This window comes from Siniperca chuatsi, linkage group LG9, assembly GCF_020085105.1.
Source record: "Siniperca chuatsi isolate FFG_IHB_CAS linkage group LG9, ASM2008510v1, whole genome shotgun sequence".
NCBI lineage: Eukaryota > Metazoa > Chordata > Actinopteri > Centrarchiformes > Sinipercidae > Siniperca > Siniperca chuatsi.
The window spans coordinates 24,352,932-24,376,705 of record NC_058050.1 but is presented as its reverse complement, the minus strand read 5'-3'; the positions used below and the strand labels follow the sequence as shown (position 1 = coordinate 24,376,705).

The 23,774-nt window shown below is 41.6% G+C and overlaps 1 protein-coding gene across 9 annotated transcripts in view; it reads left to right on the top strand.

Moving 5' to 3' along the window:
• LOC122882240 (neuroendocrine convertase 1-like) overlaps window positions 1–23,774 on the top strand; it is a 180,559-nt gene that overhangs the window by 148,557 nt on the left and 8,228 nt on the right. For 7 of the 9 annotated variants that reach the window (XM_044209423.1, XM_044209429.1, XM_044209428.1 and 4 more), the window contains 4 exons: window positions 1,211–1,396; window positions 11,855–11,978; window positions 18,762–18,931; window positions 23,071–23,148. In XM_044209423.1, the coding sequence (XP_044065358.1) occupies window positions 1,211–1,396; window positions 11,855–11,978; window positions 18,762–18,931; window positions 23,071–23,148 (558 nt within the window). Of the gene's footprint in view, window positions 1–1,210; window positions 1,397–2,222; window positions 2,357–11,854; window positions 11,979–13,599; window positions 17,043–18,761; window positions 18,932–23,070; window positions 23,149–23,774 lie in introns of those variants that run through there. The other 2 variants (XM_044209430.1, XM_044209431.1) reach the window with 2 other exon arrangements.

The following is a 23,774-nucleotide window of genomic DNA, read 5'->3' as shown; positions in this document are numbered from 1 at the left end:
TGCCGTGGTAACACGCTGTAAACAGGAGCGGGCTGTCAGTCTTTTTGCAGCTTGGCGGCTCTCTCTGCGATGTGCCATTGTCACACCAGATGTGCTGCTTGTGATGAACAGGGACAGGGAGAGTGTTTACTGGGTGGGAATCAGGGGGGTGGGGGCTTGGGGGGTACATGTGCTTATTTAAATCATTTAGCTAATATTGCCCTCAGCCATTTTTGTCACTGTGTCTTCTTTGTCTGCTTCCTACTTTTCTTTGTCTTAATCTTTGGGTGGCTATAGACAGATCATTGGCTCATCCATCTGTCTAGCATGCATAGTATCTCAGACGATACTGATTGGATTTGGATTTAAACTTGGAATTAAAGGAATTGTTCAACATTTTTGGAAATATCCATATTCGCTTTCTTGCACAGAGTGAGATGAAAAGAGTGATATCACTCTCATATCTAAATCTTTATCTAAATATAAAGCTACAGCCAGCAACTGGTTAGCTAAGCTTAGCACAAAGACTGGAAACGGGGGGAAATAGCTAAACTGGCTCTCTCTAAAGGTAACAAAATTTGCCTACCAGCAACTCTAAATGTCACTAATTAACATGTTACATATTGTTTATTTAAGTCGTATAAAAACCCAACTGTAAAAACAACAAATTGTGGTTTTATGGAGGTGCAGTAACTTCTTGGAGTCTTGTCGTCACCGTAAGGTTGCCAAGCAACTAGTGGAAACTCAGTCACTGCACCCACAAAAACCATAAATTGTCGTTTTTACACTTGGATTTTTATAAGGATTAAACAAACCAGATATGAGATGTTAACAGAGCCAGGCTAGCTGTTTCTAGTCTTTATGCAAAGCTAAGCTAATTGGCTGCTGGCTCTAACTTCATATTTAGCATACAGACATGAGAGTGGTATGGATTTTCTCTTCTAACGCTCAGCAAGAAAGCAAAGAAGTGTATTTCCCAAAATGCCAAACTATATTTTTAAGGTAAAAATTCAAGTTATCAATCAGTAAAGTATGTTTGAAAAATAAAGACCACTCCTTATTTCAGTTAGTTCTGTCACACTCAGTAAACAACCAAAGGGTGTTTACATGTTGCACTGCCCCTGTCCACCCACTTCCTCTCTCTTGTTTTCCCTATTTCTCAATCCCTCCATCAGTCTCCTTGTTCACACCTCCCTTCTTTTTTTCTTTCTTGCCACCTGTCTCTCACCAGGTGAGGGTGAGTATCAGCACCATGTGTCGCGGTGACCTCTCCATAAGCTTGCAGTCTCCAGCCGGCACTGTATCACTGCTGTTGGACACACGGCCCAATGACGCCTCCACTGCTGGCTTGAAAAACTGGACCTTGATGACGGTGCACTGCTGGGGGGAGCAACCACGAGGCCTCTGGACCCTCCAGGTAAGAGAGAAAATGTACTTTCACTGCTGCCGTCAGTTGTGAAGCTTTTTGTTTGTAGTTTTTAATTTTTAGCCACACTAGCAGCACCTAGCTACACTTTAGTTGCACTTTCTATTTAGTGCTAATTAGCAAATGTTAGCATGCTAAACTAAGATGATGAATATGGCAAACATTATACCTGTTAAACATCACCATGTTAGTGTTGTCACTGTTAGCATGCTGATGTTAGCATTTAGCTAAAAGCACTACTGTGCCCAAGTAGAGTCTTACAAAGCTAGCATGTCTGTACACTCTTAGTCTGCTTAGTCTTGGTTTTTTGTTATTCAGTATAGTTTTTGGTTAAAATTACACTAAAAACATTTCATTCGGCTATGTTGTTTTGCCTGTATATCATTCAAGATGGCCTCTAAGATTGAACTGTATTAGCACATCTCAATCCTTTGTTATGATATTGAATCCTGTCTGTACAAGTCCCCTGCATCTCTCAAGTGATAACTAACTCAACAAGCTTACAAAATATCCCCAAAAAATGTCTTGTCAAAGTTTCTATACTAATTTTCACATACTCTTCTGGAAACCCTGTTTCACATACCTTCTCTCATGATAAAGAAATGATTTACTCTGCTTCACATTGTCCTCTCTCAGTAGCTGCGGTGTATAGAAGTTTAAAAATAGCCCAGCACAGCACAGCTCAGCTCAGCTCAGCTTGGTTCAGTTCATTTTGCCATAGCAATGTGAATCATCCTCTACTTTCATCTCCGAGTTTCAGCCAAGCATGGCAATCTTCATTTTCCTCCCTGCACTCTTCTTTTTTTCTCTCTCATAGATGTGCTGATGTTTGATATGGAGGAAGGAGCTAAAATGGATGGGAAATTAAGACTGGAAGGTTAAGTAACCTTGGCCGGGTTTGACAGACACAATACTGCCGACGTCTGATTAGAATCCATACTCACAGACAGTAGCGCGCTGAGGTCATTTACTGTATATATGTGTGGGTGGCAGCAGTGGGGGGGGGGGGGCTCTCTCTTTGTGTGTGTGTGTGTGTGTTTGTGCGTGCAAATAGGCATCAGTCCTTGTAAACAGTTGGAGGTTTATAGAGAAAAAGCTGTGAAGATGAAAGACACCCACCCCCTGTCCTCTATCACCTACCTCTTCCTGCAAACACACACACACACACACACACTCTTTCTCTCTATCTCTAGGTCTCTGTGTCTCTCCCACGTCCTCTTGCAGATTTACTGTCCCCTCTGTGACCAATTACCAAAGCCCAGTGTGTTGCAGAGACGGGGAGGAAACACCGTGAAGCCGAGCCACATAACGACGCCGCTGCTCATTACCGGAGGGCCGAGACGAGTCACCGTGATGCTCGCAACACGAATTAACGCTCGCATCTTACGTGCCACATGCCGTAGTGCACCGCTAATCAGCACATACACACAAACACTGATTTGGTTTTACGCTGGTTGTCAACTTTACCGCAGATTGTGTGTTACAACACTTGAAGTCAACGCAAGGAGGAACAGAGAAAAAAAGGACACACACCTAAAACAGAAACTTATATAAAATTATATGCCCTAACTGGCTTTTGAATTACATACATTAGAATCTCTCTGTTTCTAAACTGTCATTACAGATAGTGATGATTGTCCTAATAAAAGGACTATTTTAGTCACCGGTACAAGTACAGTAATTTGACATCATGGTTCCTCGGACAAAATCTAATTACATATGTTGTTATTTGATGGTTTTTGACATTTTCTGTGTTGCTACGAAAATAAAAATTCCCTCTGACAAGCAGCCATGCCATTTAAATCTTAAAATGATACGTAGAGAGACAGAGGACATACAGGACTAATAGAAAAGACAGAAGGAGGGGTGGTAGAGCGTGATGGGTAAACTATAAAATGGAGGCCCCGGGAAGAGACTTTAACTGGACTATCTGCTGGATCAGTGTTTAAAAACTCGAGGGCAGCAGAGGAGGAGGAGGGGGAGGTGGAGAGTCTATATTGATTCGTCAAGATGACAATTGTCAAAGAGCGCTGTGGTGCTGCTAGAATAAAAGCGGGACTGAAGTGAAAAGGGAGTGAATCTTATGGCTCGAGGCTCGACTGACCTTCCAGCGCTGTGAAGGAGACGGGACCGCAGGGCTGGAAATACGCTCTCTCTCTCTCTCTCTTCACATATCTGCTCTCCCCTGTGCTCGTTCTACCGCCATCTGTGGTGCTTCAGCTCAGCTAACTCAGTGCTTTCACTGTTTACCAGAGACAATATTGCAGGCAGTATTGCACAATGTAGAATAGGCTTATTCCAGAAAGCCAACAAACAGCAATGTTCAGTATGGATTTAAACCGCACCGACATGATTAAGTATATCATTTGAAAACAATAATATATCATCATCAATATCTATTATAGCTATTGAGGATAGTTCATTAGCAGATAAAAGATATATCAGATGTTATTTCAACCCTGTGTGTCCTTGATCTTTTTCATCCTCCCTGTCTCTCTCTCTCTCTCTGTCCCATCTCTACTTTTTACCTCCTCTCTCTCTCTCTCTTTCACACACACATTCTGTCTCGACGTCTCCCTCTAAGAGGTAACATTCTGTTGGAAATGGTCAAATATGACAATTAAGCCATTTATGGTTGGTACTGGGTTAGTTTAAAGGGTCAGTTCACCCAAATACAAAAATACACATTTTCTCACTTGCATCCAATGGTATCTATACATCTATATATCCACTTCAACACAATGGAGGTGAATGAAATTGAATTTGTGGTGCCAACAGCATTGAAAAATTACCTTCATGAAATTCAGCAGCAACATCTTTTTCTAGAATCCATTACTTTGGATAATTCACAGAACACACTGTAAGCAGTTTTCAGCAGAATTACTTTCTGTCAAAAAGTAAACTGTTTCTGGAAAGAAATGTTTCTTAGGAATTTTTTTAATGTAGTACTTCAGTGCTGCGAGCACCAAAAACAAAATACCATTCACCTCGATTGTCTTGGTGTGGAGGCAGAAATGTCAGAGACAAATATCTCAAAACCTGGCCACATAAAACAAAAACTCTTTTGTCATTTGGATGAACCGACCCTTTAAGTGTGTGTGTGTGTGTGTGTGTGTGTGTGTGTGTGTGTGTGTGTGTGTGTGTGTGTGTGTGTGTGCGTGTACAAACACAAATATATAAACACACAAACACGACTCTCTCTTCTACCCCACCTGGCTCCATGCTGCCATACCCACAGGGAGTGTGTGTGAATGTGTGTGTGTAGCAGGGTGGCAGCGGTCTTTGAGCAGAGACATCTCTGATTCCCAGAGGACTTGGAGACTCAAGCTGACTGTGACTAGTGTTGCTGTAGGAATATAATGGCACTATTTAGCCTGCAGCACTGTGGCTATACCCACACGCGCGCGCGCACACACACACACACACACACACACACAAAAAAGCCATCCTTGCTGGCCATGACTGACAGATCATATATTTACCATCATCATCCCCGGTGCTTCTTCTGGAGTTACTCCTGCTCCTCCCCTCTTGTCTCCCCAACAGATTACACAAACCAAACACACACAGTGACACACTGATAATGGAATAACCAACAGATAATGTAGAAACGATGGCGATCGATCAGAGCATGCAGCCAACAGAAAATATGGATATTAGCCTTCCACCTTGATGGATATGATACAGTTTGTGTTGTTACTTTTTTTTGCAGAAATGGCAACATTTTATTTCGTTCAGGCCATGTAAACACATGTTTAATCATTTATTCCATGAACTGGTTGTTATGTTCTACACTTGTACTATAACGCAGCTACAGTGGGTGTTAGTGCGGGTGGTTAGGTGGTTAGAGTATACTAACTTATGATTTACTAATTCCAAGTAGGAGTGGAACTTTGTTACACAGCTTTGACCATTATTTTGTAATCCAAGCTAAAATTGAGACGACTAGAAATAAGGCAATGGAAGTGGAATTCAGATCAGCCCTAAATATGGTATATGGTATTTTAAAGGCGGAATTTTAGTTAAGATTTCTAAATGTAGTTTTATTACTTTTAAAAGTAATAATATAATTTGATGCATTACTTATAACAAGGAAAAGTACCACTCACTGCTGGTAAACAAGTGTAAAAACATCTCCACACTTCACTGTAACAGCGTATACAGTAACTGCACAAACTGACACCACTCGCAACGATTTTGGCAGACACACTGCCAAAGACTCTGTAGTTGCTACAGTGGAAATAAACTCACACGCACATTCTCACAAATGTGTACTTTCAGCCACAAACACACTCACACACACACTCTCTCACTCACTCTGGCCCAAGGTGGATTTCTAGAGGTGCATATATTTGCATATATCTGCATGTTTAATGAGTTTGGGGAGATCAAGCGATCCATGCGGCCCTTTGTGGGTATTTATTTCTTTTTTTCCGTGTGTGTGTGGAGGGGGTCTCCATGTAAATATCACCCACTGTGTGTTGGCACCCGTCACAGATGGTCGGGGGCGAGGGCACCCTGTGGGCACAGGATACCTATTTCTGTTTGTCTTCATGCTTTGTGTGAGACTGGGAGGCAGAGAGAGTGTGACTCTGTGTGTGCACACTCCTATATGTGTGTGTGTGTGTGTGTGTGTACTGTAGGTGTTTGTATGTCATTTACAATGTGCACTTTTGCAGTGTGTTTTTGTTTACAGTATGTGTTTGTTTCTGTGCGTGTTGCAGAATGTTCGTGTAATTTCTTCTGTGTATGCGTGTGTGTGCATTGTCATACTGTATGTATCTGTACGTTTTACCTCAGTGTATATGCATGTGTTTGCAACACAAAGTGTGTGTGTGTGTGTGTGTGTGTGTGTACAATTTAAACTGTTCATGAAACCCTGTGTGTGTTTGTTCAGTTGTTTGTGTTTAAGCATGCCGCAGTGTGTGCGTGCCTGAGCGTGTGTGTCTCCCAGCATGCAGTGTGGCCATGATGGCCCTGTTTTGGATGATTGATGTGTTGGAGGGAGCAGCGAGGAGCTCAGGTTGGGCCAGAGCCTCAGTCTGACACACTGCTGCTTCCCTGCTGCTTTACATATGTAGACGCAGCAAGACTCCTCCTCCCCTCCCATCTGACTCTGCCTCCTGCTCCAACACAGCCAACACTCACAGGTTCCTTTTTAGGACTTTATTTTGAAGCCTCTGTTTATTCCATGAAAGTAAACTGAGTACTGAGCACTTTTCTAGCAACTTCCTGTTTTACATTTTACCCCTGATAGTCGCCCAGTACAATCGCTGTCTGAGGTAAATAAAATCATTTATTTAGACTTAGACATAAAGAATTGTAATTGTTTATCTGAGTCTATAGGTGAAGGGTTGTGTTATAATGAAAAATGTATATATGATTTCAAACTTGTTTAATTATTGTTGTTTATCAACAGTTTCACTACAGATTGCGATAGCCTATATGCTTTTCCGTCCTCACACAAATTACATTTTAGTAAAAACACAAAAGATCTGTCAATGTTGTTTCAATCATATGTCATATAAAGCTATCAAATATCAACACAAAATATCAGCTATCGACACCTACAGTGCAGAGATATCAGTATCATTATCAATTGTTAAGTTAACACATACAGTGGCGTGCAAAAGTGTTTGCCCCCTTCCTGATTTCTTATTTTTTTGCATGTTTGTCACACTTAAATGTTTCAGATCATCAAACAAATTTAAATATTAGTCAAAGATAATACAAGTAAACACAAAATGCAGTTTTTAAATGAAGGATGTTATTATTAAGGGAAAACAAAATCCAAACCTACATAGTCCTGTGTGAAAAAGTGATTGCCCCCTAAACCTAGTTTCTGGTTGGGCCACCCTTAGCATCAACAACTGCAATCAAGCGTTTGCAATAACTTGCAATAAGTCTTTTACAGCGCTGTGGAGGAATTTTGCCTCAATTTTACTCATCTTTGCAGAATTGTTGTAATTCAGCCACATTGGAGGGTTTTCGAGCATGAACTGCCTTTTTAAGGTCATGCTACAGCATCTCAATAGGATTCAGGTCAGGACTTTGACTAGGCCACTTCAAAGTCTTCATTTTGTTCTTCTTTAGCCATTCAGAGGTGGACTTGCTGGTGTTTTTTGGATCACTACCACCACCATATTTTACTGTTGGTATGACAGGGACACACACCTTCCAAAAAGTTCAACTTTTGTCCACAGAGTATTTTCCCAAAAGTCTTGGGGATCATCAAGATGGCAAAAATGAGACGAGCCTTAATGTTCTTTTTGCACAGCAGTGGTTTTCGTCTTGGAACTCTGCCATGCAGGCCATTTTTGCCCAGTCTCTTTCTTATGGTGAAGTCATGAACACTGACCTTAACTGAGGCAAGTGAGGCCTGCAGTTCTTTGGATGTTGTTGTGGGGTCTCTGAATGGCTGAAGAAGAACAAAATGAAGACGAGTGGCCTAGTGGAGATAAGTTGAGCAAACTGTTTGCGAATGTTTATTCAACATCTGTTGCATAACAGCCTCATTAACCTTATATGGATTCAGATGTGAATTTCATACAGCATTCTAGTGAGGCTGACAGACGAAGAAGAAGAACAAAATGAAGACTTTGGAGTGGCCTAGTCAAAGTCCTGACCTGAATCCTATTGAGATGCTGTGGCATGACCTTAAAAAGGCAGTTCATGCTCGAAAACCCTCCAATGTGGCTGAATTACAACAAGTCTGCAAAGATGAGTGGGCCTAAATTCCTCCACAGCGCTGTAAAAGACTCATTGCAAGTTATCGCAAACGCTTGTTTGCAGTTGTTGCTGCTAAGGGTGGCCCAACCAGTTGCCCCCTATTTGGTTTAGGGGGCAATCACTTTTTCACACACTTTCACACTTTTGCACACCACTGTATCAACTGATTTCTAAAATCAGAAAAAAGAAATTTCAATAGGCTACAAGACAATGTACAGTATTTACCTCAGTATTTAATAATGTATTGTGTGGTCAGAAAAATAAAAAAATGATTTGAAAGGATTCAGATTTGATAAGAAAATTCAACACTGTTGTCATATTTAATAAAATGCAGTTGAACCCCAACCCTAGGTAAGTCTATACCCCCAAAAATGTGCTTGAGGGCAGGAAGTGATGTATTCTACAATGTTGGCTGAATAAGAAAAGTTGGTAATTAAAATGAGCCATAGGCCTTTTTTACACGTCACAGTAGGAAAAGTACAGGAGTAAATAATAAAAATAATGATGGTTGAATTCCATTTAGCTGCTTCCGTTTCAGGGTCCTGCTGTTGTGCATGCTGTCATGGCTTACTAGAACACTAGTTATTAGTAACACCTGTGCTTTTCTTACTATGATAAGTCAGCATGGCTGAACAGCTTAGCAGCACAGACAGAGCAGTGTCCAGCAGTAGAGGACTGTGGTGGCACAGGGCAGCCTCCTGGTTTGCAACTATATCCTGGGAAACTTTTTTTTGACACTTTGGACATATGAGAGACATTTTCGAGATTCAGGAGAACTTTATTAGTATTGTCTCAAACATCAAAGTTTTAACAGCAACATTCTTTTTTATGACTCTTTGTCTCCTCTATAACGGTCTTCCTCAATGATGTGCTCTGTCTTCCTCTTATTGTTACGTGTATCTTTGTCCCGTCTTTTTCCTCTCGGTTTGCCTCTCTCTGTTTCACTGTCTCTTCCTGAACTCCTCTCTCTTCTCAGGCTCATCCTCTATCGCTGGTTCTCACTTTCCTCTCCCTAACACTCACCCGTTTCGATATCCTGCCATCTCTCACCCATCACTAATCCTCCCACCTCTCTTTTTTTTCTGTCTGAAGTTTCTCTTTCTGGCTTTGAAATCCTTCCCCTCTCCCCTCAGTTCCTCTGCTTCTGCTAATCCTTTCATTTTCTTGGTCTCTCTTTTGTCTCAGCTTATAGCTCTCACACTTTTGATTCCAGTATAGTTAAACATCATGCCAGTAGTATACCAACCAGTTTATTTCTCCTTCATTTTTGGTCATCGATTGGCAACTGGTGCCTAATTTATATGAAGATAAAGTGCACTTACAGTATGGCTGAGATCATCACCAAACATGACAACAGATATTTGCTAAGTAAGCTAAGATATACTGCTAAGTTATGGCATCCAAAAACAGTATTTATGGATTTCATGGACCCTTGTGTCAGGAGAGTAAAGTTATGTAAAAAATTAACTTCAGTTAGAAACAGTCAGACAACTCTAAATATTTGACTCATGAGGTTTCCATGCGACAGCCATGGAGAGCCATGTCGACCCAGTAGAAAGGCATGCTGGGAGGCTGGGAAGCATGCGAGGCGTATCGATCCACCTTTAGCATCCAGCTGTTTGTTTACCAACAACAAATCAATGCAGTGCTCGGCTGGAGGCCGCCATGCCTGGCCTCTGGTCTGCTGGGAGCACTCGCACATACACTCTCACACACATATATAGAATAAACACACACACACACACAGGCAGACTGGGCAGCTACTCTGGCAGATGTATGAGAGTTTATATGGAGTGAAGTCTGTCTTTGAGCTGTTCTGGACTAAAGGAGTATTTTGGGGGCTTGAGCAGAATATCATTCCATGTTCCAAGTCAAAAATCTAAAGTCAAAGTGAAGTCACAAGTCACTGGCATTAAAGTCAAAGTTGAATAACAAGTCTCTCTCTTTTGTTTTTTTATATTTTGCATCTAGTCTAGTGTAAAGTTATCATGAGTCATGACTGGAGCCTAACTCAAGTCTAAATCACGTGACTTGAGTCCACACCTCTGCAATAACCTGGATCAGGATCAAACTACATGATATCAGCCCCGAAAGGTGGGAATGAAAATCAGGCACAACAGTTGGTTTATCCCATGGAACATGTCATAGTGGGAGACAAACAACACAGCATCACTTTGTCCCGACATAAAGTGTGCTGTTTGTCAGAATTGTTTTGGCTCCTCTCGCCTAGTTTGACAACTTCTACAACGTGTTCCGAGACGCTGACCAATAGCAGCACGGAGCGCTCCTCCACGCACATACAGTATTACATTACCACATACATATTTCACATGTAAGCATATAGAAGCGAAAGGGAATGATGTTGTTGGTGCTGCCAGGTGAACAGTGAAGTTGGTCTCTGGCACCTTGCCTATGTACCTCACGCGGGTTGTGAAAGACGGCAAGCTACGATGGGTTTGTATTGTTTGTTTTTATTTTTTTTTATTTGTATACAGACAAGTATATAGCATGGACCAATGCCACATAAAACAGTATTTATAGCTGAAGGTAGTTTGCAGTGTCTGTCCCTAGGTGGGAATTTATAAAAACTAAAACTAAAACATACAAAAGAGCAGAAAACACAAACAGTGATACAATAAAATGACCATAAAACTTGATGGAAAGCACCAGATTGTTCATGGCTAAATGACTGATATCTCTTTAAAAGCTGTTTCAACTTGAGTTGACAATGATCCCAATTGTGATTAAGTTTGAGTTCTGTAAGTAAGGAGTTCCACATGTTTATCCTCTGAACAGAGAAAGACATCTGTCCAAATGAGAATTTACAAAAAGGCACCCTCCAGTTCCCCATAGATGCACCCTGAGTTACTGAGCCAGAAACTCTGAGAGGTACTACCATGTCACTGAGCATCTGAGGAGCCTGGTTACTTAGGTATTCATGCATGGGTTTAATATTAGCAAATGTATTGAAAAGATCAAAGCTTAACATTTAGTTTCTTAAGAATATGGTGGCAGTGGAATCTGATTGGCCTCCTATCCAAAAATTGTATTGCACAATAATGTAGCATTTTAAGAGACTTGACTGTTGTAGAAACTGCTTGTGACCAAAAAGCTGCACAATAACGTAAATGTGAAAAGATCACAGAATGCATAAAAGTATTTGCAGCATAAAATGGTGTTCTGTAACTGAACTATAATGAGTCCAAATGTATGTAAGTTTGCCTTAGCAACCTTGCTCAGCATTGGTCAGGGTCCAACGTACAGTATAGTCTGCTGTGTGTCAAGAAAAGAATAAAATATATTCTGATCTGAGTTTTTCTAAAATCACTGCTGTCAAGCATTTCCAACACATCCGCTTCTGCTTCCGGTATGTGCACACATGTCATCGCTTCACCACAGTTTTACAGTATTTACAGTTTAGGACAGCTCTCAAGCTTTCCTATAGAAACTGCATTGTTTTTTTTTTCTTGTTAGGAGCGTCGAAAACAAGCTTTGACCTGAATAGCACCGTATTTGTGTCAGGGACAGTATACTGAACAGTATGTTATAATTTACTACATTAACCAAATAATAACATTTTGTCATTTGTGTTACTTCCCCACTTTCTTCACATGAATTCAGTCCAAACAAATTGATTTATGAGTATTAGATGCAAGAAGAAAGTTTGAATCAGGTTTTTTTTTGGTGAAGTGATGCCCTTGCTGATGTGTTTGTTTCCAGGTGACTGACCACAAAGGCACAGTGATGAGCTGTACAAGGCCAAATGACGAGGAGGCATCCAGAGCCTTGCTCAGTGTTACGCTCATCCTCTACGGCACCTACCACCCACACAGGACCACGCACGGTATGTGAGAGTGTTAACCACTCGCATTACTTTGAACACATGCAAACTAAGGTGAAAATGGAGGCAGGGTTACTGTAGAGGTCTGACACATGCTCTGAGTGTACTTTTGAAAAACAACACCCACTGAAAGCCAAATGAATCAATGCCGAAAAGCAGAAAATGAAAAAATAAACGTTGAAGTTAAAACAATTTAACTAAATCCTCTCCTGATCACTCCAAGTTGTCCACAAGTGCAGCGCAAATATTTGCTAAGCCTCCACTCCCACCACCACCTGCCCCCCACCTGCCATCTCTATTTCTTTGGCTGAGGCAGTAGAGTCAGAAGAAGTCAGTCGGGCCACTGACCACAGGGACTGTGATGTGTAATTACAGCGTGACCCCTGGCTGCCCCTACCCAATCCCACCCCCTCTTCCACGGTGTGTGTCAGCTCTCTCCGGTGCCTATGACCTACGCACACACACACACCTCGTTAGCCACACCGGCACAAAGCCGCAGCACCGTCCTCCGTGTCCCTATCGGGGGTTTTAGGGTTGTTAGAATCGCAGAGGAATGCTGGGAGAGAGACATTGAACCACACTTTCCTGTTGATCTCTGTCAACGGGGGTTCCCACTGGTGAAAGAGGTCCTGGAATATCATGGACTTTTGGAAGATGGTCAGGAAAAGTCAAGGACCTTAACACATTTACTGTTCAAGTCAGGGAATATTACAGATGGATTTATTGTACAACTTTTTCACTCCTCATCTACATTAAAACCTGAATTTTAGCCCAACTAAAAACCAGACTACAAGGAAGGAAGAATGTTTTTAGGGCATGAAAGTACTCCAGCTCGGTTCTGGAAACCTGGAAAGTGATGGAAAAGTCGTGGAATTTCACCTGAGGGCCACAGTGGGAACCCTCTCTATCTGTGTGTATGTGTGTGTCTTGCTCCGCTGCTCTCTCGTCTCTTTCTGTCAAGATGCTGATCTCTCTGTTGAGAAATCAATGGCTCTCCCCCTCCTCCTCTCCCTCTCTCTCCATCCATCCATGTATTCCTCTCCGTGCTCCTGGATCTAACCCAAGTTCAAGCTGTTAGTCAATCTGCTGTCCACACACACACACACACACACACACGCACTATTCATTCACAGGTTCGTACAGTGTTGCTATTCCTCAATCCTTTCCCCAATGATATCATTCTGTAGTAGTTAGCCAGCTCTGAACTAACAAGCTCTTGTTATGCTGTGTGCAGAATATATTTGAATGCTATTTGGAGATTATCATGTTATTAATATAATGTTAGTGTGTTAAAGAAATTCTCTGAATTTTTGAGAAATACACTTATTCACTTTTTTACTTAGCAAACAAACAAGATATAATGTATTAATTAATGAGCTTTAGCAGTGCTGGGAGGCTGACTTTTTGCCTTTGGACAGAAATAGGCCAGCTGGTATGCTAAGCTAAGCTAACTGTCTCCTAGTCTTAGCTTTATATTTACCATACAGATATGAGAGTGTTATCGATCTTCTCATCTAACTCCTGGCAATAAAGTGAAAATGCCTTAATTTGTCTTCTTCTATTATGATATTAGACATCATGTTACTTTTAGATCATATTTCAAGTAGATTTAATCAATCTCCAGATGTAGCAACATACAGTACCTGGCCAAACGGATGTGGATACCTGAACAAAGTATGTGTAAGTATGCACAGTTTGTCACCTGAACATTACACCCAATTGGAATAGCTCAACATGAAATTTCAAAACCATGGGATCTTCTGGGAAGATTTTCCACCAAATTTTCAAACCTGGGTACGTGGATTTGCTCCCATTCAGCCACAAGAGCATTAGTGAGGACCAACACTGATGTGATGGCTTGCAGGTGTAATGGGTTTCTAATTCACCACAAACATGTTGGATTGGGTTGAGGTCAGGGCTCTGTGCAGGTCAGTCAAGTTCTTCCACACCAAACTGGGAAAACCATTTCTATATGGACCTGGACTGACTACAAAGTTGGAGGGACACTGGCCTGCAGTATACCCCCGCAGCCCCTGTGAGGCGGGGAGGCCCCGTAGTCCAAACGGGCCCCACCCTCAGCTGCATTCATAAAGCACCACACCATATTCAAGTGTGCCTGATGTAGCCACGGCTATTAAATCTATTTCATACTTTATCTGTGACTGTCGCATGCGCCTTTCTCAAAACTGAAACTAATGAAAACATATCTGAGAGAGAGCTTCCCCTCGGGGATCAATAAAGTATTTCTGATTCTGATTCTGAAGCACCATGGCACAGGAGAGACTGCCGGGGCTGTCCACCCTGAGTATTGAAAATAAACGCGTTGCAGTCTGGATTTAAAGAGGTGGTATGGGATTTTGCTCATTGATATGCCAAAAGATGTGCGCATGTACCTGCAAGCCTGTAAGAAAACCGATACTGTAGTCCTGTTGCTAAGATGAACATGTATTCACAATTGATGTAGCCTAATCATTGTTGCTCTGTTTGAGAAACTGATTTAAAATTAAAATAATTTTGCCATAAATGAAAAGCTTGTTCTTTCTATCTTCACAGTACAGTTGTCTAACAATCTGAGTTGAGTTGGGCTTTTAACATTAGTTTTGATAAAGAAATCCTGCACTGTGCAACAATGAGTAATGAGGAGGAGTAAAATACGGAGAACCCTGAACAGCTCCCGCAATTATGGCCATCGCAGCAGTTGTGACACTTTATAGTTTGTAATGATAAAAAGCTCCAACAGTTTAAAATTTACTCAATACAATTAACTCCATAATCTGTGTCCAGCGTCTCACATGTTTGCGTTACGGTGCTGGAGGGACACTATTGTTTAAAATATCATTGTTGCTGTTACATAAAGATGTTTCTTAATTGAAAGTAAGGGTGCCAAGTACAAACCGTGAAAACCAGCCACAGACCAAAAGCACTGAAGTAGTTGGTGCAAAAGTGTGTCCACATATCTTTCAGGCCATATTGTGCACAACGTTAAGATTACTTATCATTTAGCTTTAGAACTGCTACAAGTTGTGATGCTAATGGCCTGTTAACATGAACACAGTGTATGTTAAAATTTTAGTGTGGAGCCTGTGAATGTCAGAATTTTCCCCTGGGTATCACAGGTATCAAATCACAGTCCCTGTCCAGACAGTTTAAATATCACTAAAGAATCTCTGGTTGTTACTGGGGTGATTTAATGATTTCTGTTCTAGTTTACAGTCAACTTTGTGATAATTATAGACCACACACACATCCAAGTGGGAGTAGAAATTACTAAGTAAATATTGTATACTGATTTTCTGTGACCCCCTGTGTCCATTGTTTAAGCCTCCGCATCACTGTAGTTCATTGGAGTAAAAAAGGAATACAGTTGCTAGTTTATTAGCTACACCCAGCTAAAACTAATGCAGTCTACAACAGCCCCACAATGATTCATACCTTCATGAAGGTCATAATGTTCTGTTTTTGTTGAAACTGTTTTAGAGAGACATTTGTCCTACTCTTTTATGTTAATGAGGGTAGACAGTATTAGAAACACTTCTCAGTGGAATGCATTACAGTTTAACAGCAGCACAAACTGCAGTCTCCACCGTTTCCTGTTCTATAATGGCAACTTCTTGATGATTTTGGTGTCTATGATCTCATTACTTATCGCAAATGTGAAGAATTTCCCCAAACCCTGATGCATTCTTTTAATTTGCATCACAGTTGACCTACTACAGATATAATTTTCAGTTTTCACACAGTTTTAGACATTTATAACACTTACATAAATGTACTCATGCGTTCCCTAATGTATAGCCAACTGCATTTACAGGACCGAAACTGTGATGATGTAATTTATACTGTGGCATTTGCAAACCTCCCTCTCTCTTTTGTGCCAGTTAGCCAGCAGATACCACATGGTGAGCTTTACACATAGTGTGTAGGATGAAGCTACAACGCATCCTGGATGTCTTTTGTGATCCAGCCTCGTCCGTGTGTGTTTGTGCGTGTCTGTCCGCCTCTGTGTGTGTGCTTGCCCCCGTGTGTGTTTGTTTGGTGGCTGTGCGGCAAGTGAAGGTAAATTGCTGTGATTATGTGGCAGTAATTGAACAGGGATGGTGTGTTTAATTGAGTTGTTGTTTCCTGATGTTTCTCTGTAGTAGCAGGAGCCGCAGCGCTGACAGGTGCCTTGTCTCGCCTCGCCGAGATGAGTTTTTTTTATATACACGTAGGCTTTGTTGAGTCTTTTTTAGCCGCGTTTCTGTGTGTTTTGGTTTAATGGTGTTTGTTTGGCTGAAGGATGTGTGTGGGTTTTACTGTTTGAGCAGGTAGAAGAAAGCGTGGGGTTTGTGAGATGGTTCTCCGAGCTCTGACAAGTTATAGACATAATGTTCATAAGGATGTATAGTTTTAAATGTATATGTCTGCCTGTGTATGTGTCTGTCTGTGCGTATGTGTATGCAGGCTTACTTGCATGTATTTTTTCAAAATATGTGTTTGTATGATGTGTGTGAGCGAAAGAGACATGAATCCTTGTGTGTTTTCTTACATGCATGTGAGGCTATACACAGAATGTATGTGTATGTGTTTGCATGTTTGTGTGCATGTATTTGCATGTTTACTTGCATGTACTCTATGTCACAATCTGTGTGTGTGTGTGTGTGTGTGTGTGTGTGTGTGTGTGTGTGTGACTCTATCTGATCTGCCTCCTGGGCTCTATGGCCCAAATCAAATGGTAGGAAACATCAATTTCACCATCCCGTCTCCTCCTCCCCCCTCTCCTCCTCTCTCCTTGTATAATTCCCCCCCAGCTCCTTCCTTCCCCTCTCCTCCCCTCCTTGGTGCCTTATTCTCTGTGGAGGTGTGATTATGTTCCTCCTCTGAGCACCAGTGATCTAAGAGGTTCAGTGTGTGCGTCTATATGTGTGTATCTGTGTGTGTTTGGTGACTGCTTGGTGATCTGAGCAGCCCGGCGCTGCGTATTGTGTGGCACAATTCACGGACGACGTCTCCAGATGAATGCCTCCATTCACAATTACAGCCTCTCCATTAGCTGCAGCCCTCACCGCCTTGTTGTTGTCTTTTCTTCTTCTCTGCAAAAAAAAGAAAGAAAAAGCAATTAAAGCGGGACAAAAACAAGCTAGAACACAAGCGGTGTACCTGGAAAAAAAAAAACAGCAAGGGAAGGGGTGTGGGAGTGTTTGTGTGGGGTGGAGATTCTTCAGTCGGGGTTCACACTACACACTATCTTGAGAAAAACCTCCTGGATTTATTTGAACATTCACGCATGAATGCAATCTCCTCTAAGAGACTCACACAAGCATTCAATGTCGGATATATTTTTCTGATTTTCCCGTTGTACTATAAGTGTGCCTGTCTTATAGTTTTATTCTTAAAGGATCAGATTTCCTCACAAGCATCGAAAGTCAAGGAAAAGTCTCTAAAGTGAGGACATTTGGGTGCAGCTGTTCTTGAAGGGGCTAGGATGAAAATATTGATTTGTGGTTAAGGTAAAACATAAGGTTAGTTGTGCGAGTCATTTTTTTGTTTGTTTTTTACACCCACAGTTTCACACTTTACATTATGTAAACACAAAGAGGGAATAGCTGCATTTCCAGTTTCAGATTTTTTATAATCAAAATGTAACAAATTAGAAAAGCTGAATGGATTTATCACACAGAATGTTTCTTTATTTATTAAATTTTGCTAAAGACATTATAACATTAATTGTAAACCCATTTCCAAGACCTGTTTCTGTTTTCTGTTTTAAAATTTGTATTACTTTTATTACTTCAGCCCAGTAAAGGCATCTAAAGACCTAATTTCCATATTGTCTTTGGCAACATTTCAAACATTAAGCAAAATTGACTTGACGTTTTGATGGAAACGTAGCTACTAGTGATGCGCAGGTCGACCCACAACCAGCGGGACAGAGGTCGGGCGGGTTCGGGTAAGCTTACTAGAAAATATCACGGGTTCAGGCAGGGGCGGGCAGGTCAAAAAGTGACAAAGCAGCGTTCCGAGTGGGTTCTTGATAATTTACAGAAGCATTGCATGCAATAGGCTAGTCCACCTTCCACCTCATCCTCTCCATGCTGGCTAGAGCGGTGCTGTGCGTTCCATCAAAAAGCACATCCAGTGAGCGCGCTTTCCGCTCAGATGGTCGTGTGCTCGAATCACATCGAAATAGGTTAAATCCTGGAACTGTGGACTTCATTCTTTTTCTACACAGTGCACCAACACACTAGGCTAAAACAGACAGTAGTCTATAGACCTACACATGAAGGCTACTATTTTGTTAAAATTCACTGTTAAGATGTGAAGGATGCATCGTTTGTTTGTGTGCCTGTGTGTGTGTGTGTGTGTGTGTGTGTGACAGAGAGAGAGAGACAGAGTTTATGTCTTTAATGAAGGGTTAGCTACTTGCTTTGCTGCTATTCAATAACACAACAACGAACAATTTGTCTGTTTATTTAGCCTAGATCTTCCCACTACTGTGGGCGGGGGAGAAAGCAGCGCTCTGGACTGCTCCCAGCTTCAGGATCAGCACCTTAGAGAGCGCCGTGGCGCTCAGTCCTGACAATTGTGCTACTATAATGCATAAAGTTGGTAGTTTGCGGGTCAGGTTCAGGTGGTTGATTAATGCATATTTTTGAGGGTCAGGCGTTACGGACTGGCTCTCATATCGGGTTGGGTGGGTGCGTATTAAAAAACCCTGACCTGCGCATCACTGGTAGCTACTGAGGCAGACAGCGCAATGCACTGCTTTAACAGTAGTTCTATGCTTTTTTTTTTTTATTATTTCAGAGGGACCCCTGCAGAGCATTGTGTCCATGGGGTCGAGTCACCCCGTCCCTCAGAGGGGGGTGTACCAGAGGGACCATTACGCCCCTCTGGACTTGATTCAATGGATCTACCAAATGGAGAGAGACAGGAAGGTACGGGCTGCTGATATCACCGTCCCAGCCAGACACAAGGTACAGTACTGTACACATAGCGGGAACACACACATTTCACACATCACACGCACTGTGATTTACTATTCCAATAAATCACTGGCGCCGCCTAATTTCCTATGGATTTCAATTTCCTCCTGGACATATCTGCATTGATCAACTTCAGGTGTAAGGATGTGCCAGGCGTCGCTCACCGTGACACTGAAAAATGGCTTACAGATCTCTGCCATACGTATGTGAGTGAGTCTTTCTGTGTGTGTGTGTGTGTGTGTGTGTGTGTGTGTGTGTGTGTGTGTGTGTGTGTGTGTGTGTGTGTGTGTAGGGGTACGACAGTGGGATTTGTGCACATGCAGCATTTCTGTTCAACGCTGTCATCACGGCCGAGGCTTTAGGATACAAATCCTTGAGTCTGAGTAATAACATCTGAAAATGTCAGCACCATACAGACAGAGACTGTTGAATCAGGACTTGAGATATTGTTATTCTGATCATATCTGCTCGTACACTGAGTCTAGGCCTGATTATGAGGAACAATTAAATATCATTCTGGCTTCTCCAACAGTTGTTACTGCAGAAAGAAGAGCAGGGTATTACTCCCCTTTGAAATTAGAGGACATTTTGTGGTCTACTGAATCATCTTTCAGCACAGTGTTTGAAACAAATACAATTCTCTTTCAGACAAATACTGCATTATCCTCATTCCTCTCGCCTTCTAACTGTGTCCTTTACGCTGCATTATGAGGCCAATTACAGCTCTGACAACTGGACGACAGGTAGCTCTGTTTGTGTGCATTTTGCTGCCCGACATGTCCTTGCAGGGGTACACGGTCCCCGGGCCTGTAGATGAGTTTTGAGCCGGTGTTAGGAGGCAACGAGGAGGCCTGACAACGTCTTTACCCCAAGTTCCTCCCCTAGAGGCAGATCTGAATGGATCGTAGAGGCAAGGAGGAGAAATAAATTGGAGAAAAGGATAAATCGATGCTCGGCGGAGAGGCAAACAGACCTTCCAACCCCCGGCCCAGACACACACACATACACACGCACATGTACCACGGCGTGGCTTTTTTTCCTTGGGCTGTATTGGATTGGTATGCAGAGCCGAGGAGAGAGACGCTCAGAAAAAGACTTGGCCTACAAATGATGTCCTTTGTTTGATCCGCGAGGTGGGGGGGTGGGGGGTGTTGGTTGGTTGGTTGGTTGGTTGGGGGGGGGGTTGTCCCACAGAGACGGTGGAAGGGCTGGGAAACAAACATCTCTGTCTGTGAGTCTCTCTCTCCCTCACTAACAGCTTCTCATCTAGGGGAGGAGAGAGAGAGATCAGCTCCAGGAAAAGCTGGTTGTCATCTGTTTCTGCCGATGACTTAGAGGGCAGACAGGATATGGTGTAGGTGTGTGTGCATTCCAGTGCTTGAATATATACTAAATCTACCAATCTGAAGCTTTCAATTTTTAGGTTTTTCCCTGTTTATTACCACTTGGGTCTTTGTTTTTTGTAGTTTTGGTCATCATTTCTATGGGTAAGTTAATTGCTTAGATCTGGGAACACGGTGGCATCAATAAAAACAAGCAATCAGACAATCAAACAAGTTTGCAAACAAAAAAGATGGCCAAAACAACAAAAATAAGGCCCAGAGTTCCTTTACCACTCACTTGGGCCTCTTGCAACAACATTTTCGTATTCTTATCCTAAAGTTCTCTTTTCTTTGAGGCTTACATACAAGTGTTCCAAGTCTGATCCACCAAACTCTGCACAGACTTAATGAATGCCACCTGTTCATGAGGTGCACTTTCATGAGATCATCATCATCATTATAATCAACACCCCCAAACTGCTAAGTAAGGCTGCCCGATACGCTTCGTTTTTGGGTAAGTTGAACTAACAAAAATGTCACACAAGAGTAAAAAGAAAAACTTAATAGTGCAGAGATTGAAGCTCTGTTGTTGAAAATCAGCAGGGGAAAAAACCAAATTAAGTAGTGTCAGTGGTGGTGTTAGGGACTTTGGTGATCCCCTGACTTTTCCTCTATCACCACCAGCAGGTAAGTTTTTTCTCTTATCCTCAATAGATTCAAGAAGATTTCAGGTCATTAAATGCTAAGACCTGTTTCTAGTTTCTATTTTTTAATTTTTACGTTTTTATCAGTTACTTCAGCCCAGTTAATATATATATATACCTTAATAATTTTATTTTTGGCAATATTTCAAACACTTTTCAAACACACTGCAATTTACGTGACATTTTGATGGCTAGCGAAGCAGGCACTGCCATACAACACCTTAACAGTAGTGCTAAGCCACTCAGGATGATTTGTAACAACTTTGGTGATCCCTTCACTCTCCATCTAGCATCATCATCAGGTCAAAAATGTTATTTGTCCAATACTTTGGTTTATGACCAAATACCTACAAAACTAATAACATTCCCATCAGCCTGAGCTATACTTTATGTTTAGTGCTAATTAGCAAATGTTAGCATGCTAACACGTGAAATTAAAATGGTGAACATGTTAAAACTTATACCTGCTTAACATCAGCCTATTAGCAATGTCATGGTGAGCATGTTAGCATGCTGATATTAGCATTTAGCTCAAAGCACCGCTGTGCCTAAGTACAGCCTCCCAGAGCCGCTAGCATGGCTGTAGACTCTTAGTCCTGTTTATTTTTATTTAAGTGGATTTTGGAAACACATTTAAACTCTAAACTCACTCAGACTAGGACATTAAAGGTCTTAAGTCAAACAAGTGTTTTCCCCCTGTGGAAAAGGCAAGCCATCTGTACATGACTCGTACAAACAGTGGTCCAGTCCTGTCCGTTATTGCATGAAGTTTATCAGACCAACTTCAGTCTCAAAACAGATTATTAAGATGCTATCAAATCAATCACTTCAACCCTAACTCCAATTATTTATGCTCAGGTTTTTGCTCCATCACCGCTCACCCTGTCTACACCACACAATTTCTATTTCTCCTATTTTGGAGACATACACTATTCTCAGCTCTTAACCAGCAACGGCATACGACGCCATTTATTTTAGCTTGGGAGTTCTCTTTTCGCCCCATGTCTTTTTTTAGTTTTGCTGTTCATACTGTACTGCCCGCTGTGTTTCTATTTTCATGAATGCTGTGAGAAATAATTGAAAGCGCTGTGTACGGTGCCGTCTGTTGCAGCGCTGCCACTTCCTCATGCCTTCTAAATACTGTATCACTGAAACCCCCGCTGTAAGCTGCCGGCTCGGGATTCCTCACAACTCTGAGATGTCAACACTCACTGAAAACTTGAGCCAAGATCAAATCGTAACCAGAGTCTGAACGTCGCTCCTGTGGACAGAGCCAGTTTTTGATTGATTTCAAATTCAGCTGTTTGTCCTTGTCTTTTTCCTTGAGAAAACAGAGTTGAATCAGATTTCATCTGGTGTTTCCTCAGTTTCTTTCACTCATGACATCCATAAGGAGGGGGAAAAGGATGTCAAAGGAGTCACAACCCCTGCTGCAAGTGGTGCTGGTGTGAAGTGCAACAGACGGAGGACCTCAAGGAGTCTTAACAACAAATAATTTAGCACGACAACTATAAATAAATCATGGCATATTAAAATCCACTTCACAGATTTTACACATAAAGGTGTGTTTACAAGTCATAGGGAGTACTACTGAGCCTCTGAAAACTGTCACTTCTGTCACTCTGGAGGAAATTTGTCAAGTCTGAGAAAACAGCCCCTGATGTCATGAGGTTTTGGGGTGGTGATTTCCATTTTTTAACAGAAAGGCTACCTTAGAAATTGTGGGCGTGGAGTTCGAAAGGTGCAGGTTTTTAACAAAAAGAGGGTTGAATGAAAAGATTCTGTTGGCTGCATTATGGGTAATCTAGTACCTAGCGTTTCTGGAGCTTGCCCCAAACTAGGGACTAAAAGCCAACATATCTCGGCCTTTGCTGCTTTGATTTTGACTATTCTTTTTAACATCTGTCTCTTGAGAGTCCTCCAACTTAATGCAAGTTGAATACAATATCACTGGAGTACACCTTTAATTTAATTACTGCAATGACTCCTGAAATCATCTTTTGTCATCCTGGATTTCATCCTCAGAAACAGGATGAGATCCATGGTTCTATATTATCTTACCTTTTATTTGTCTTTAACATTAAATATCTGTGCCATCACCCAGATGCAGAAGATTCCTGGAAACTTAGTGTTGGATAACCAGACCCTCAACAAGCCCCAGATGTCCAGTATGGCTTTCCAGGTAAGCTGCAGCACCACTCCAGATACCGTAGTCAAGTTTCCATCCAGAAAATCGGTAAAAGAAAATGCAAATGAACGCACATTTTCATCAACTGCTACTGCAAATATTTGCTAATTCTCCAATCCGGTGACGCTCAGTCAAGCGTTAAAATGTTTTGCAATATTTCGACTTTTTTAGTTAACTTTTCAAGTTAATGCGTTTCCACTCAGGGTTTTTTATGCGCAAATTGTAAATGGGCATAAAAACATTTGGATGGAAACAGACTTACAGATTGTTTCTGTACTGTCTTGTTGTATTTTAAGGAATTCAATCACTAAACTTTAAGGAATTCTTTGCATGATGAAATAGTTGACATTGAAGGTTACAATTTGGAAGAGATGAAAGGGAAACACTGTGATTTTGTGAATCAGATAAATATGTGTTTTCATGCTAGGCACATGGCGTTTAGCCCATTTGGCCACCAAAACGCCTGTTTTTCTTACTGGACGTGGCTGCTTTTACATCTGAAACAATTAAGCAATTAATTGATTGGCTGATTAATTACATTTTTTAAACCTTTTGATTTTTGTTCTTTCAAAAATGACAAACATTCCCTCGTTCCAGCCTCTCAATTGTGAGGATTTGCT